Source organism: Psammomys obesus, unplaced genomic scaffold (assembly GCF_907164565.1).
Source record: "Psammomys obesus unplaced genomic scaffold, mPsaObe1.curated_primary_1811, whole genome shotgun sequence".
NCBI classification, from domain to species: domain Eukaryota; kingdom Metazoa; phylum Chordata; class Mammalia; order Rodentia; family Muridae; genus Psammomys; species Psammomys obesus.
In genome coordinates, this window is record NW_026585504.1 from 30225336 (window position 1) to 30242228 (window position 16893).

Sequence of the window (16893 nt, forward strand, 5' to 3'; positions counted from 1 at the left end):
CCTGCCTTCACCCAGGTTGACTTCACATGCCCCTGCCTTCACACCCCTGCCTTCACACATGTACACATTCACTTCTTGGTACTTTGTGCACCACCAGTGCAAATAACCAGTCCACATACATACTACTCGAAAGTCTGTACACCAAGCTGTTTGTGTATTATCTGGCTTTTATACTGGATCCTTTTATTACCTTTACTCATAGTATAATTCCCAGTGATAAAGATTTGTTAGAACAGTTATCTCAGGGGATTGGTGGTTTTAGTAAGAACTCAGGTATGGTCATGTTTTATAGGCTGCTTGCTTTCATTGTTCCCTCGAATCCCAGTAGTCTGGATTCAGGACTTGCTTAAAATAGTTAGCTATTTTGTAGGTTACCTAGTATCCGAGAATTTCATTTAAAACACTGGAGTATATTTTGGGGAGCATTGCATCTAATTGGATATAGTCACTGAGTGCTTGTTAAATTTTATTTTGAATTACTGTGGGGGGGGGGGGTTGTGCCTGTGTACCATGGCTCAGGTGTGGAAGTCAGTAGACAGCCTTCAGGAGTAGGGTATTTCCTGCACTACTTACGGGCTTGTAAGTGCTTTTACCAGCAGAACCATCTGCTGACCCAGTGAATATTTCTTTAAGGGGTCTTACAGAACTTCCTCCTTTTAGAGAGGAGACAAAGCACACAGGAATGTTGTCTGGACTGTTGGTAGAGAGTTCACTTTATTCCTTGCCAGGTTTATGCTTTAGCTTAAGTTTTTGTTGTGCCACTATTTTTCATAAACACTGAGGCAGTCACTCTAGTACTCTTAATTTTCTATGTGTTTTTTGTTGAGGGAGTTACTAATATGCCACTGGTGCACCTGGTTCTGTTGTTACAGTCTGGAAAGGCTGTGTACCCCTGCCAGGTATATGTTGTAAAGAGGATGGACACTTTTTTTATATACTTTTTTTAAAAAAAATTTTATATTAATTACAGTTTATTTACTTTGTGTTCCAGCTGTAACCCCCTCCCTCATTCCCTCCTAATCCCACCCTCCCTCCCTCTTCTCCTCCCATGCCCCTCTCTAAGTCCACTGATAGGGCAGGTCCTCCTCCCCTTCCATCTGACCCTAGTTTATCAGGTCTCACCAGGACTGGCTGCAATGTCCGCCTCTGTGGCTTAGCTAGGCTGCTCCTCCCACGGGGGGGCTGATGAGGTCAAAGAGCCAGCCACTTAGTTCATGCTAGAGAAAGTCCCTGTTCCCTTTACTAGGGAAGCCACTTGGATACTGAGCTGCCATGGGCTATGTCCGAGCGGGGGTTCTAAGTTATATCCATGCATGGTCCCTGGTTGGAGAATCAGTCTCAGACAAGCCCCTGTGCCCAGATATATTTGGTCCTTGTGGAGCTTCTGTTCTCTCCAGGTCTTACCAACTTTCTCTTCTTTCATATGATTCCCTGAACTCTGCCCAAAGTTTGGTTATGAGTCTCAGCATCTGCTTTGATACACTGCTATGTAGAGTCTTTCAGAGGCCCTCTATGGTAGGCTTCTATCCTGCTTCTCGTTTTCTCCTACTTCCAATGTCCATCCTATTTGTCTTTCTAAGTAAGGATTGATCTTTTTACCCTGGGTCCTCCTCCTTGTTTAGTTTCTTTAGGTGTACAGATTTTAGTATGTTTATGCTATCTTATCTTATAGGTCTAGTATCCACTTATAAGTGAGTATATACCATGTGTGGCTTTTTGCTTCTGGGATACCTCACTCAGGATGATCTTTTCTAGTTCCCACCATTTGCCTGCAAATTTCATAATTTCTTTGTTTTTAATTGCTGAGTAGTATTCCATTGTGTAAATGTACCACAATTTCTGTATCCATTCCTCTGTTGAGGGACATCTGGGTTGTTTCCATGTTCTGGCTATTACGAATAAAGCTGCTACAAACATGGTTGAACAAATGTCCTTGTTGTGTACTTGAGCATCTTTTGGATATATGCCTAGGAGTGATGATATAGCTGGATCTTGAGGAAGCGCTGTTCCTAATTGTCTGAGATAGTGCCAGATTGATTTGGATGGACACTTTTTAAGAACAATTATTTGTCTGTTCAGTTCTGGTAGCTGATGATATTGAAAGATCATTGATGCAGAGTTGTGGGGAGGGCTTGTGTGACTGTGGTACAGCACGGTAAAGTGGAAAAGGAACCAGCCTCATGTAGAAGGGGCATACGTGCCAGCAAGATGTGAGGAGGGCCAGCCTTGACTCTGTCATAACAACCTTCTGTGAGAGCAGGTTCTCTTGTATGAGATTAATGTACTCTCACAAACCAGCATTAGTCTTTTCATAGGTGGAGGCTGCCTACCTTCCAGCTGGCCTGTTTACATTGGGGTCTCATTTGTAGGTACAAGGTATATCCAACACACAGCATTCCTTGTTTGTAAATGAATTAAAGCTAGTGAAATGCCTAACTTGCTTAAGCCTAGACATAGTAACTAAAGAAGTTATGTACTTACTTGTTTATACGTTTTTATTGCAGTGTCGGGGGTTGAATCCAGGACCTCACACATACCAAACAAACACATATAGAATTGAGACATAGTTCTTTTTGTGTCTTTTAGTTTTGTGGTAGGGCCTCTCTAAGTTGCCCGCACTGACTTAGAAGTCATGCTGTAGGTCAGACAGAACTTGGGTTTCTCCTACTTTAGCCACCTGAGTAGCTAGTATTATTAGTCCTGTGACATTGGGACTGGTTTTTAATTTTAAGCTTTAAGCATCTGTTTGTCTGTCTATCTGTCTGTCTATCTTCATCTATTATCTATTTATCTTTTTGAGATAAATAGATGGATAGTCCTGGCTATTCTGAAACTCACTATGTAGACCAGGCTGCCCTCAATGCCTCTGCCTCTGCTGGGATAAAAGAAGGAGAGAGAGAGAGAGAGTGTGTGTGTGTGTGTGTGTATGTATGTATGTATGTATGTTTATTAGGGTATGACCTTTGCTTCTGCCATGTGGGTTCCGGGATTGAACTCAGATTTTCAGGCTTGGGTGTAAGTGGCATTATCTGCTAGCCTTCTTGTTGGCCCTAGGCCTAGTTTATTTGCTTTTATTAAAAAACAAAAAACAAAACAAAACAAAACAAAACAAAAAAACCCCTTTATTTATTTTTATGTATATGAGTGTTTTGCTTGTGAACATTTGCATGCCTGGTCTTTGTGTAAGACATAGGATCCCCAGAACTGCCATTACCGATTGTGAACTTCCATGTAGGTACTCAGGTCCTCTGAAGAGCAGCCAGTGCTCCTAACTGCCGAGCCGTGTCTTCAGCCCCTTTTAAAATTTGATTGCTAGGAAGGTAAACCTTATTTGGTGTGATGAGCAAACATTTCCTTTTTTTTTTTTTTAAACAGTTCCTTTCTTTTTCTCTTTTTTCCTTTCTCTTCCCTCCCTGTTCCTTCTCCTCTCTTTCTCCCCCCCCTCTTTCTTTCCTCTTTTTTTTTTTTTTTTTTTTTTTTTTAATTTTTTCAGGACAGTTGCACTATGTAGCCCTGGCTGCCTTGGAACGCACAGAGATCCACCTGCCTCTGCCTCCTGAGTGCTGGGATTAAAGATGTGTGTCACTGTGCCTGGCGCCCCCTTTTCTTTATGAGACAGTCTCACTGTGTTGCACTGGCTTTGAATAACATTATTGTGCTAATCTTAATTTACTGATTTGGACATATACATTATAGCAGAATAGGAAACCTTGTTTTTAGGAAGCATACACTAAGTGATGCATTTGGAATTAAAAGGGCCTATTATCTACAACTTGAGTCTCAAGTGTTTCAAAAACAGTATTTGTATGTGTGTCAATGAGAGAGAAGAATAGTACACATAGGGCAGTGTGTTAATGTTTGAGGAATTTGGTTCAGGGTATTATCTGTATGCTGTGTAGCCTTTTAAAATTTTTTCTGTAAATTTAAAGGTTTTAAAAATATTTTGTTATTATTTATTTATTGTATGTGTCTAAGAAGGTCAGAGGAGTGTTGGATTCCCTAGAATTGGGGTTAGATGTTCTTGTGAGCACCTGATGTGGGTGCTGGGAATTGAATTCTGTCCTCTTCAAGAACAATACATGCTCTTAACTACTGAACCATCTCTCCAGACCATATTGAAAGATTTTGAGCCAGATGTGGTGACTCATGCCTGTGATTCCAGCACTTAGGTCCCCTGAGCATGAGGATTGCAGTGAGTCCTAACCCTGAACAGTAGTGTGACAAGGAAAGACAACATTGTAAAGTAGATTCAGATACCAGCGTTAAGTAGGGAGAGGAGAGGAGCCACTTTGACGGGACAGTTCACACTCAAATATTGACTTCTCAAGGAGGCCACACGGTCTTTACAACAGCCTCGTATCTGATTTTGGTGACTCAAATTTACATCATTTAAGAGGTTTCCAGAAACTTTTAGCAAGTGAAATGTTGAGGTGGTTTCTGAGGGCACATTACAGAATTTCAAGCCTTTCAGTTAAAAACAGGTACAAAGGCTCAAAGGGATCTTTACTGTGTCTAGGCTACAACAAAGTCAAGACATTTGGCTGTTAACGGGGCTTTGGTCTTCCTTGTGAGAGTCCCAGAAAATCCTAGAGCTAGGAAAAGTGAGGCTGAACTCAAAGGTTACATGCATATAGCTTTAAGAATTTTTTTTTAATTTTTTATTTAATTTTTATTAATTACACTTTAGTTTTAAGAATTTTAACATTTTTTTGTTTGTTTTTGAGACAGAGTCTTACTATATAGACTATTATATATAGTATACTTTATATAATAGTGTACTATTATATATGGTATACTATTATATAAAGTATACTATATTATATAGTATATATTATACTATATTATATATATACTAGTATATATATTATTATACTATTATAATAGTATATATACTATTATATATAGTATACATAGTATTATATATATATATATATATATATATACACACACACTATATATACTATATATCTGTGCTATTCTACATTATGTAGACCAGGCTGGCCTTGAAATCAGAGGTCCACATATGTCTGCCTTCCAAGTGCTGGGATTAAAGGTGTTTGCTAATACACCTGGCCCATTTTAGCATTATTATTTAAAATCTATCTATAAAGAAAAGAATTTTTAAAAAATCAACCAAAATAGAAATACCATCTGTGGCAAATTTTATGTTGAAATTATCTCGGCCTTTAAGAGGCTCTGGGTTGGATGGCTTCTTTCCTACATGTCTCTTTTATTTTTCTGTTTCTCTACTCTGCTGTAGTGAATATAGGATCTGAGAGGCATAACTTCCAGGAAAAGTTCCATAGTCTCAGTAATTCTAGGAATTATTTATTCTAACAACCAATGTTTAAAAATATGGACAAGGCTGAGCTCCACCTGCACTTCTTGCTGCTGCATGGCCCCTGCCAAGGAGTGTACTCTAGTGCCTGTTTCTTCATTTGTTAAAGATTTGTGTGATTGCCAAAGGAGCTAAGACTTTCTAAAATACTTAGAAGGGCTGTAGGACACTTACTGCCTGATTCATAGTATCATGTTAAGAACTTACTATTACTTCTGTTACTGTGTGTGTGTGTGTGTGTATATATATATATATGTGTGTGTGTGTGTGTGTGTGTGTGTGTATTCCTTATTTTTTATTTTTGGACACAAGAGTCTTATACTCCAGTCTGGCCTTGAAGTGTCCCTAGGTGTGGGGGATAACCTTGACCTTCTGATCCACTGCCTCTACCTCCTGAGTGCTGGGATTACAAGAGAGTACTACTATGCCTGCTTCTGCAGTTTTAAGGATAAACCCAGGCTTTTGTTATGAGTGCATTAAATACATTTCTAGCTCTTGATACTCTTATAACTACATGTTCTTTAAATAATTTATATAGAGTGGAAAGTAGGAAGTGTTGAGAAAAGAAAAGGTTTGCCTGAAGTCGGAGGGGGTATTAAAGAGGATAATAGGAAAATGAGCATGATCAAAGTATATTATATATCTACATATATATGCATGTATTTGAAAATATGAAAAATAAAGAATTGAGAATTAGGTCAGGAAGAGAGAAATATGTCATATTCAGCATAGTGGTCTAATGAGTTTGCTGGGTTATTATAGGGACATGGGCCAACTCCTGAGCATCTGCACCACAGCCCCTAGTCCATTTCTAGACAGCTTCTTCTAGGGCTGGGTGTGGTGATGGCACACTTTTAATGCCAGCACTTGGGACACAGGGGGAGATAGGTCTCTTGAGCTCAAGGCCAGCCTGGTCTACAGAGCAAGTTACAGGACAGCCAGGGCTACACAAAGAAACCCTGTCTTGAAAAACTTAAAAAAAAAAAAAAAAAAAGAAAAGAAAAAGGAAATCCATTCATCAATCCTTCTAAGGTTACTATAGCCATGTCATGAAGGAAGAGTTGATTGGACAACCTCCCGCCCTTGGCCTAGAGTGAATGTTGAAAGGCTACTTCCAGAAGCCTGGATATCTGCTGTATATTCTATCCATGACTACAGGGCAAGCAATGGTCTCCTATAGTCACTCTTGCCCATGATGTAAACAGACATGTCAAACTCAGAGGAAACAGCTATCTAGTGTATTAAGAGTCTCTCATCCTTTTTTTCTTTCTCGGTTCTTTCTCTTTTGCTAATTGTACAAAGTTACATACCAGGCAATCAAAAAAAAAAAAAAAAAAAAAAAGGTTACATTCCTAACCTTAGTAGGTAGCTCCTCAAGTTATGGACCTATTTTCAGAAAAAAATTTACGTCAGTTCATAGTTAGATTTTCTAAAATATGATGAATTATATATCAAGAGCTACTAAAAATGATTTTTGGGCCATTACCTAGGTTTTCTGTTAGTTTGCTTTTCTATTTTTCTGAGTTAGTTTCATAATTTGAAGTTGGTAAGATGAGAGAAAGAGGATTAAGAATCAGTTTTAAAAAGGGTCTTCCCAGAGACCCATACTCCAACCAAGTACCAGGCATGGGGATAACCTAGAACCCCTGCGCAGATGTAATCCATGGCAGTTTATTGTCTAAGTGGGTTCCATAGTAATGGGAAGAGGGACACAATCTGATAGGCCTGCTCTTTGATCACCTCCCCCTGAGGGGAGAGCCGTCTTACCAGGCCACAGAAGATGACAATGCAGCCACTCCGGATATGATCTGATAGACTAAGATCAGATGGAAGGAGAGGAGGACCTCCCCTATCAGTGGACTTGGGGAGGGGTATGCATGAAGAAGGGGGAGGGAGGGGCTTATGAGGGGTTACAAAGTGAATAAAGTGTAAAAAATAATAAAAAAATGAAGAAAAAATAAAAAAATAAATAAATAAGAAAAAAAAGAATCAGTTTTAAAAATCTGAGCACTGGGCTGGAGGTCACTCAGCTGTTAAGAATTCCCTTGCTGGGAGCTCACAATAGCCAGAACCTCCAGCTCCATGGGAACCCAGCATCTCTGGCCTCCTCAGACACCTGTGTTCACATGCACACACACCTGCACAGACATGCATGTATACACATAAAAATAGAAACAAATCTTAAAAAAATTAAGCTATATTCTTTATATAATTCTGGGTGCTGCATTGTTGCAGGGTGTTTGATCTGGTTGTGAACCCCAACATTGTGAACTATAAAACCCTGTTTCTTGCTTGGTGTGGTTGAGCCCTATCACACACCTTTAATCCGAGAGCTCTCTGTTTATTGTAAACAGGTGGTTATGGTGTGATTCAGTCAGCCCTAGCACACAGCTTTAATCCGAGAGTTTTCTGAACAACGAGTTAATGAAGTTAGACAAGGTCAAGAGGTGGAGCAAGAAACCAACTGACAAAGATTAAAGGGTAGGAGGGACTTTGAGTTGAGAGGTATTTAAGACAGCATGGAGAAGGTGAAAAGACTTTTTAGCTTAAGCTCTGGTTTTAGTTTAGGTTTAGGCTTCAGTTCCTCAGCTTTTTGGGCTTTGATCTAGCCTTGGTTTTTTTTTGTTTGTTTGTTTGTTTTTGTTTTTGTTTTTTGCCTTTTCCTCCTGGGCTGTCAGCTGACTTAGTGAGCCTTTTGGGTTTTTTTCCATCCAGACCTGAGCTGAGAAGGAGGATCAGCTGTGTGCTTTCTCTGCCTCTTTGAGCCAGCAGGTTTTCACCTCAGCATCTGGCTCCCAAGTCTTTATTGGTACAATAGAATGGTTGGGATTTTCATTCTTGTTTAAAACAAGACTGCATTTCTTCTCTTCCTTTCATAGCAGACAACTTTAAAACTTACCCCCAAACAATAATCTATTACTTTCCCTGATTGTGTGGGCTGTCTGCACTCAATCTAGCACTTCTTTTATGTGGAGCATTTTGCTTACCTGAGGTTTTGATCTTGGGGTAGAAGAGCACTGTGGCAGTTTGTTTGTAGGACATTTTCTTTAAATGATACAGTGATTGAATTATTTCCATGGAACCTGAACCATTGTTAACTCTCAATAAATGGTTGTTTCTGTTCTAAGACTAAGATGTCTTAAATACAGGGAGGCTAGTATGTACCTGTTGAACTCATAGATTTGATTTCACAAAAAAGTTCCTTGTCTCCTGAGTTATAAAAGCTTTGATAAAATTCACTGCGTGGATAGTGAGTACCTGCTCTGTGCCAGGCAGTGTTCTTGTAGGTGTTAGCAAATTGCACCATTGAAACAAAAAAGTCCGAGTTCCTGTGCCTTCGTGGAAGCATAGTCTGCTGGAGCAAGGGGAAAAGAGATAATGAGCCAACATATAAATCAGTTGCTGGAAAGTGATTAAAAGAACAACCAAGCAAGATCTAGAAGGAAAGCCAAATGCCACAGGCTGGTGGAACTTCCTCTTGTGTAAGGTTGTGAGAGGCTCTTTGTAATAAAGTGACTGTTAAACTGAATAAATAGGGAAGGAAGTCAAGTCTTGCTCCTTCTGCCTGGAACCATCTCTTTGGTATCCTTAAGTGAAATGGTTTGAGCAGGTTTGAAGAGGTTTTTAGGCCAATGTAGTCAGCTCAGAGCACACAGGAGGATGGCAGGAAATTACCTGGGTAGCTGAGGTCTGGGGGCAACTGCGAGGAGTAATTCACTGAGGTAGGATTCTACAGGGGATTCTGGGGAGAGGAATGTTGTGGTCTGGTTTGTGTTACCCGGCTTGCTGCTATAATGAGATAGGTGGGAGAAGACAGGGACAGAAACTGAAACAGGTTGACGTAATCCGAACAAGATGTGAGTCTGGGTTAGAGCATAGAGCAGCAAAGGTGGAGTAACGTGGTCATTTCTGGATCTATTTTGATGCCAGTTAGTGAGATTTACCAGCAGAGTGTGGGAAGGGAAAGAAAAGAGGTACATTTGACTTTCTTGGCTTGGGGACTGAGAAACCAAGGTGGAGAAAGCTGCAAGGGTGGGGGAGTGGTTAGAGGAGAGAAGAATTCTTTTCAGTATGTTCAGTTTGAGATGTCTAATGGACATTTGACGAGGTAACTGGCTATATTTATCTGTGCCCTCCTCCCCCTTATTCCCTGCCTTTCTCTCTTCCTCCTTTGTCTTCCCCTTTGTCTGTTCCCCTTTCTCTTTTTCTGCTGGACATCAAACCTGGTTTGCACATACTAGGCAAGTGCTCTACCGCTGAGTTAAGTTAGTACTTAGTCTATCATTTAAAAAATAGCCAAGAAGTGTACAAAATTTAGTGCCCATCACCTGTTAAATGGCTACATAAAATGTGTGCAAGGGTTTTGTATTGTTTAGCAGTAAAAAAAGGATTATTGAGAATATAATACATAAAAAGTGTTTGTGGTGACTCAAACCTTTAGTCTGAGAACTTAGGAGGAGGCAGAGTCAGATGGATATCTGTGAATTCCATGCCACTCTGGACTGCTTAGTGAAATCTAAGGTAGCCAGGGCTACATACATAGTCAGACTCTTTATACACACACACACACACACACACACACACACACACACACACACACACACCACATACACACACAGTCTAAAAAATGGAAGTTGATTTGTTGTGATCACTCAGGGGAAGTAAATGTACAAAGAGAAAGTCGATGTTCAAAGTTTGGAGCTAGGCACAAGAGTTAATGAAATGAAGCTAAGACACGGTCAATATGATTGGTTATTGAGAACATTATGTTTCTGTCCTAAAAACTGTAATGGCTGCACAATTCCAAAACTGTCTCAGAACTCCTCAGGGGTTCTTAGGAGAGTGCTGCCTAAACAGGGCATGTGTGTGGCATGTGAAATAACTTAGTAAATCTCCTATTTTATTAGTAATTACTTTTGACCATTTCTTTTTTTTTTTTTCTTTTATAAGTTGGTGCTTTGTATCTTTGTTGTCTTTATTCTCTCAAAGTAGGGAAAGCATACAGGTTCTCACTTTTGGATTTTCATGAAGCAGCACAGAGCAGTACTTGTCTTTTATTATACTTAGTGATGTTACTAACAGAACCATCACTTTTATATTTAAGAAATTGTCATTGCCTTAAGCTTGATCAGACCTGGGCTTTGCTCTTATGAGCACTTAAGTCTGAAGTAGCCGACCATATCAGCATTATATGTAGTTAATTAACACAAAGAAATGAAGATCAGGTATTCGTAATCTCTGCTTGTAAAATCATTCTAGTGGGAGCCATTTCATGATCAGTTTTCCTCCCTACTCTCTTCCTGTCTTGCACCCCAGTATCCCATGCATGCTAGGAAAGCTTTCTAGGGTTGTACTACATCCATAGCTCAATACTTTCCTGATGAATATGCCACGAATACAAACTCATAGTTTAGTGGCATTTCCAATGATAAGCTATGATATCTGCCTACTGTACGTATAACTGTTTCCAGAATTGGACATACTGAGTTCCTAAACCAAGGCAACCCTTTCTCTAACAGGGCTGGGTTTCTTTTGCTAGTAATACAACATTTGACTTACACAAGTAGGTAAAAATGGAACAACAACAACAACAAAAATGAGGTGTGCCCGTAAATAGCCATCTTTTTTGAGTGACGCTTACTTCACTGCATTCTTATTTGAAGAATTGCAAGCATTCCCTTCCAGTACTGTATCAACTGTCCATTCAATTCTGTTTTCACTGAGGAAAATTTCTTTTCAACTTACCAGTTTTCAGTGTTAAGCTATGTTTTATAGCAATGTTTCAAGTTTGTAGAAAGATAGAAAGTATTTGCTTATAATGAACATCAATAGATTTGCCAAAAAACACATGGCAGAAAAAGAAACATCATTTTCTAAATAGGTAGGCTTTTTTACCATATAACCTCAACTTTGGAGCTGTAGGCCTCACATTGGACTCCTAACTGTAATTGCTTATAAAGGGAGCCTTCCAGTCTGGTTGGACTGCTCGTTGAATAGACTTATTTAATGTGTGCCTTGTTTCTGGGTAGTATCTGTGCGCACAGAAGCCTGCTTATACCAAAGCGTATTTCCCCAGCTTGTGAAGGAATTGGCAACATTTTTTGTTACTACAGTGAGTATGTACTGTTCTCATAATGTATAGCTTTAAAGTTTGGGTTTTTGAGACAGGGTCTCTGTAGCTCAAAGTGACCTGGAGCTCACTATATGGTCAAGGCTGGTGTTAAGCTCCTTCTAGTCCTCACTTCAGCCTCTGGAGTAGTGGGTTACAGTTGTGAGCCAGCAAGCTTGGCTTACAGTTTATTTTTTTATTGCAAGACCAGCTAGAAGAAACCTTGTATCTCTGTCGGTTCATCTGGAGTGTAGATGCTTTACCACGTTGCTTTCCCACTTTTACATGTAAGGATGTACATAGAAAATGTATGCCATGGTGAATGACTTCAAGGAAACGCTTTCCAGACACAGTAGGGTTGGAGCTCCTGTGAGCTTACAGAGACTCTGACAGTTAGCATAAGACCTGCACAAGTTCAAGCCAGAATAATTGCCTGCTTTGAGAAAGGAAAATGGTGGGTACAGAGTCCTATCCCCATCGAAGATGCTGATTATTACTGATAATGGCTGGAAGAGGGAAACATCTGTTTTCTTCACTGGAGTGACACTGGGTATGTCAGCCACGTTCTGTGCAGTAGTTGACCAGCATAAAACAGACTCCATGCTATGTTTTTACATTTTTGTTTGTTTGTTTTAAGAGAGAGAGAGAAGTTGGGTGTGTGGGTATGATCTCGGAGGAGCTGGAAGTGGGAAAAGAATAGGATCCAAATATATTCTATGAAAATTTTGAAAAACGTAGTAAAGAAAAATGTCATATCACCAAATAGAAATAATTTGGTCACATTTGTGTTGGACTTGGGGATTAAATTAATATACTATATTTTTATTATTACATTAATATATATTTCATAGTACTAATTCCCCACTAAAACAAATACTAGGTATTCGTAAAAGAAATGGCTGCCTCTAGGGCTGTAGGAGGAGAAGAACGGCCTGAGTCTGGAATATCTTGTTATGCCAGAGAACTGTGATAGTAGGAGGCTATGGTGAATGAATGTACTTTGAGGCAGTTCCAAGTGGCCAAATCTGGGAAAATTTGGTATCAAAATAATTATGGCAATAGATTATAACCCACTGAGTAAAATAGGAATTCATGAATTTGTATTCATAGAGGGAAATATGGATAGATTTAAAGGTTGTTTATTTTTTGAGCAAGGCCTTGCCTTCCAAGCTCAGCCAGCCTCAGTTTGTGTTCCTGTCTCAGTCTTATAGGAGTGCACACACACCTGGCTCTAATGTCTAATAAGTAGTAAGGTAGTTAAATGGTTTTAAATGGGAACATTACAGAATAAGTGAATTACAATGGAAAAGGAAGAACAACATATTACATTAGTCAGTTGATGAGAATGAAAATTAGTAAGGAAACATAGTAAGATTGTGTGCCCTCTGATAAACTGAATGAGAAAACAACATTTCCATGGTGGATTTGTAACATAAATTGGCTTTTGTGGGGCCGTTTGACAAATTTACACTCAGGGACATTTCTGCAAGTAAGAGACTGATTGTATTTTATGCCAGGGCCAGGAATCAAGCAAAGACATTCCCCACTGGAAATGACTAAAAGATGTGGTTCTGTATTGGGTCCCTTTTATCAGAAAGGACATTATTAGTGCATGTTATTTACATTTATTGTATGTGCATGTGTGGGTGTGTATGTGCGCACACACATGTGCGCACTTGTGTCACAGGGCATGTGTGTAGGTCAGAAGGTCTTCCTCCCGTGGGAGTCCAGGGACTGAACTTACTTTGCCTGTTTGGTGGCCTGTTTACCTGCCAAGATTCCAACTGGCCCGGCATTGTTAATACAACCGGCCAACTGAGTCTGAGGTTTAGATGGAAGAGATGTTCTGTGCTCAGTTTCTCACGTTTGTGATTACATTATGGTTGCACAGGAAAATATCCGTGTTCATAGGGAAAAAGAGAATATGGCAACATCACCAGTTATTCTCAAATCTTTTAGGAGAAAATATTCATCGTTCTGTGCTTGAAAGTCTTGGACTATAAAGATAAGCCTGTTTTAAAGTTAAACACATTTATGCCCATAGACCCAGGATAACTGTGTGCATGGTTCCTTTGCAACTGTACAGCTGTGCATGGAGACACTCTTATAGCATGCTAGTTCTCTTAAGAAAGTGGACAGAGGCTGCTCCCATACTAGACTCATAAAAAAGTCATATGAGATAGCAGCAGAACTGATCTGAGAATGATAGATTTTTTTCAAATAACTGAAGTGTTTTAAGTGCTAATATGTGTTTTAAGTGCTTATATATAATTGTTTTGCCTTATAGTATACTTCAAAAATTAACTTAAAAACTTGTTTATTTCTGTGTATATTGGTGTTTTGCCTACACATGAGTCTGTGTATCACATGTGTGACTGGTGCTGGTGGAAGCCAGAAGAAGGTATAGGAAACCCTGGAACTGGAGTGACCAACAGTTGTCACTGCCATGTGGGTACTGGGAATTGAACTATGGAAGAGCAGGCAGTTTTCTTATCTACTGAGCTTTCTATCTAGCCTATACTATACTTTTAACTTTCAGAACTGAATATACTGTAGTAGTATGTATAAGAATATCTATAAGAGTATGCTATGACCCTAGTTATGTGACTGTTCATTACTGTTATGTTCTGAAGTAATATGAAGGTTTAAATCAACTTGTATATCCAGAAATATTTTTGTTTTCATTTCGTCTTAACTTTTACTGCCTGTTTTCAGTTCTTTTGATGTCACAAATGTCTAATTTTTTGGCCAGCTTTTCTGTCACTTGTCTATGTTGTTTTCTTTTTCAAGTGTTAACAGAGACCTTGTTGAAGGAAAAGGGTTGTGGGGAAGAGACTTCATTACAGTGCTGTTGTGTTTATAGTTTCTTCACCTTAATTAGGGTTTGAAGAATTCTTAGAGAGACATTACTATAAACAAGAACTTTTCTTAGAATGTCAAATAAAGTAATTAATTTAAAATGAAAAGGAACCTGATTTTTTTTTTTTTTTTATTTCAGAGCTCCAGAGATTATATTGGGGTTGCCATTTTGTGAAGCCATAGACATGTGGTCATTGGGATGTGTGATTGCAGAATTATTCCTTGGATGGCCACTCTACCCAGGAGCCTTGGAGTATGATCAGGTAACAGAACTGTCACAGTGATTTGAATTGGTAGAAAATAAGAGTATATACTCTTAGAGCAATGCTTGATTCTTTATACACAAGATGTGGAAATCTCCAGAAAGTGTCAAAACTGAGCATCTTATGGAATTTAAATTCACTTAGCATTAGATCTTGACTTAAAAGCCCTTTTCTAATACTCTAGTGATGTCTGTGTTTTCTGGTGCTGTGATAAAACATGTTCAAGGCAACTTATAGAAGGAGTTTATTTGGGGCTTACAGTTCCAGACAGAGTCCATAATGGCAGAACAGAGGCAGCAGCTGCAAGTGGCTGCAGCTGCAGCTGAGCGCTCACATCTCAAACACAGACAGGAAGCAAAGAGAGCTTGTGCAAAATAGCAAGAGTCTTTTAAAACTCAGAGCCCACCCTGTTGACATACTTCCTCCAGCAAGGGCACATACCTTCTAATTCTCCCAAAACAGCCACCAACTGGGGACCAAGTGTTCAAATGCTGGACACTTTTTGGGGACATCATATTCAAACTACCACAGATAAATTGTTACAAGCTAAGTTTCAATCTACAGACTTCAGACTTGTTTTGTAAAATAATTATCACCTTATATGTCGTATATATTGGATAACACAGTGTGTAGCTTTTGTTTGTTTGAGGCAGGGTGTCAGAAGGTAGTCCACCCCCACTTCAACGTGTGACCCCTGTCTTAGGGCATACAGAACTTTGTACAGGCCTGTTCAACATTGTTTCTTTTTTTGAGATGGGGTCTCTCTCCACGTAGTCCTGACTGTCCTGGAACTCACTGCATAGACCAGGATGGGATTAACTCACAGAGATCCTCCTGCCTCTGCCTCCCAAGTGCTGGCATTAAAAGTGGACACCACTATGCTTGGCCTTAATTCTGACTTTTATTGTTGATCTTCTATAACAAAAAGGATGTGAGGGGCTGAAATGTTGGCTCGGTGGTTTAGACATGTTCTGTTCCTCTAGAGGACCTGAATTATGTTCCTAGCTTCCACATCAGATGGCTTACAAATGTCTGTAATTCCAACTCTGGAGATCCAGCAACTACTCCTGCCCTCCATGGACACCTGTATACACATGTACATACACATAGTCACATAAATACACATAATTCAAAATAAAATGAACTTAGAAAAAAAGGATGTGAGAAGTAATTTGGGTGATTTAAATATTTCTAGGGTGATTTAAATATTTCTATGATGATTCAATGTTACTTATTATTAAGATGAAATGATATCATTGATATTAATCTCATCATTTACAGTGACTTTCTACTAGTGAATCTTCTCTCTTAGGTTTTAAAATTGTTTGTTTTGCCTCCTCTGTATTCCAAAGTCTTCTAAAGACAGTTTATGTAACAATTTCTGTACAGCTTCTTTTCCTGTATGTTTTTAGTCAACTTTGGACTTTGACTCAGCAGCTAAACTATTGCTAGTTCTGAAGGACTTGGCAGCCTAAGTAGAGCCCTGTAATTCCAAGATGCTGAAGCACCAAACCACTAGTCAGCTGCTAGAAACTTGGAGCTTTATGGAGTAGTTTATGACATGCGTAGGCCTTTGCAACAGGGAGCCATCTAGTGGCAATGTCAAGTTGACTTGCTGCCGTCCTCTGGGTGTGCACTCAGCATGTCTTGGGCAGCTTATGTGAGTCTTGTCAGAACTTTAAAGGTGAGTTACTGTGCTCCCTCCTCCAACACCCCACCTCCAATAAGTAGCCTGTTAGGGAACAATGGTTAATTTTAAAGACAGAAGCCCGACCCAAACCCAAGTTTCCTAAATCCTGTAATTGTTTTTGTTTGTTTGTTTTGTTTTTGTTTTTAAAGACAAGCGTAGAGGAACAAAACCAAACTTGGAACAGGTGTTACTTGGTTTGGATGAACAATATTTTCAGATATTACACATATCTCTATGTGTGTATATGTTGGTCTTCCAAAGGAACTAAAGAAAGCCTTATCACAATGTACCAATAATTGTAATTTTCATCCAGTTTTTTAAGTAGTTATTTTAAAAAAATACACACATGCAAATAAATCCTGGCACCCTTATTTTGTTCTCATCTTAGGAAATTATTTTTGAGCTAAGATTTCACACTATAGCCCGGGATGGCTTGGAATTTACTAGGTGGCCCATGCTGTCCTCTGCTGGGACTACCCAGGGAAGAGAAGTGGTTTGCTTGCTTGCTTATTTATTTATTCATTTATTTATCCATCCATTTATTTATTTATTTATTTATTCATTATCTATGTATTTATTTATCACCTTATTTATTTATTTATTTATTTATTTATTTATTTATTTATTTATTTAT

The 16893-nt window shown here is 39.1% G+C and overlaps 1 protein-coding gene across 5 annotated transcripts in view; it reads left to right on the forward strand.

The window, feature by feature from the left end:
• Hipk3 (homeodomain interacting protein kinase 3) overlaps positions 1–16893 on the forward strand; it is a 77485-nt gene that overhangs the window by 42168 nt on the left and 18424 nt on the right. For all 5 annotated transcript variants that reach the window (XM_055599514.1, XM_055599538.1, XM_055599532.1 and 2 more), the window contains exon 3: positions 14446–14569. In XM_055599514.1, coding sequence (XP_055455489.1) covers positions 14446–14569 — 124 coding nt within the window. The remainder of the gene's footprint in view (positions 1–14445; positions 14570–16893) is intronic.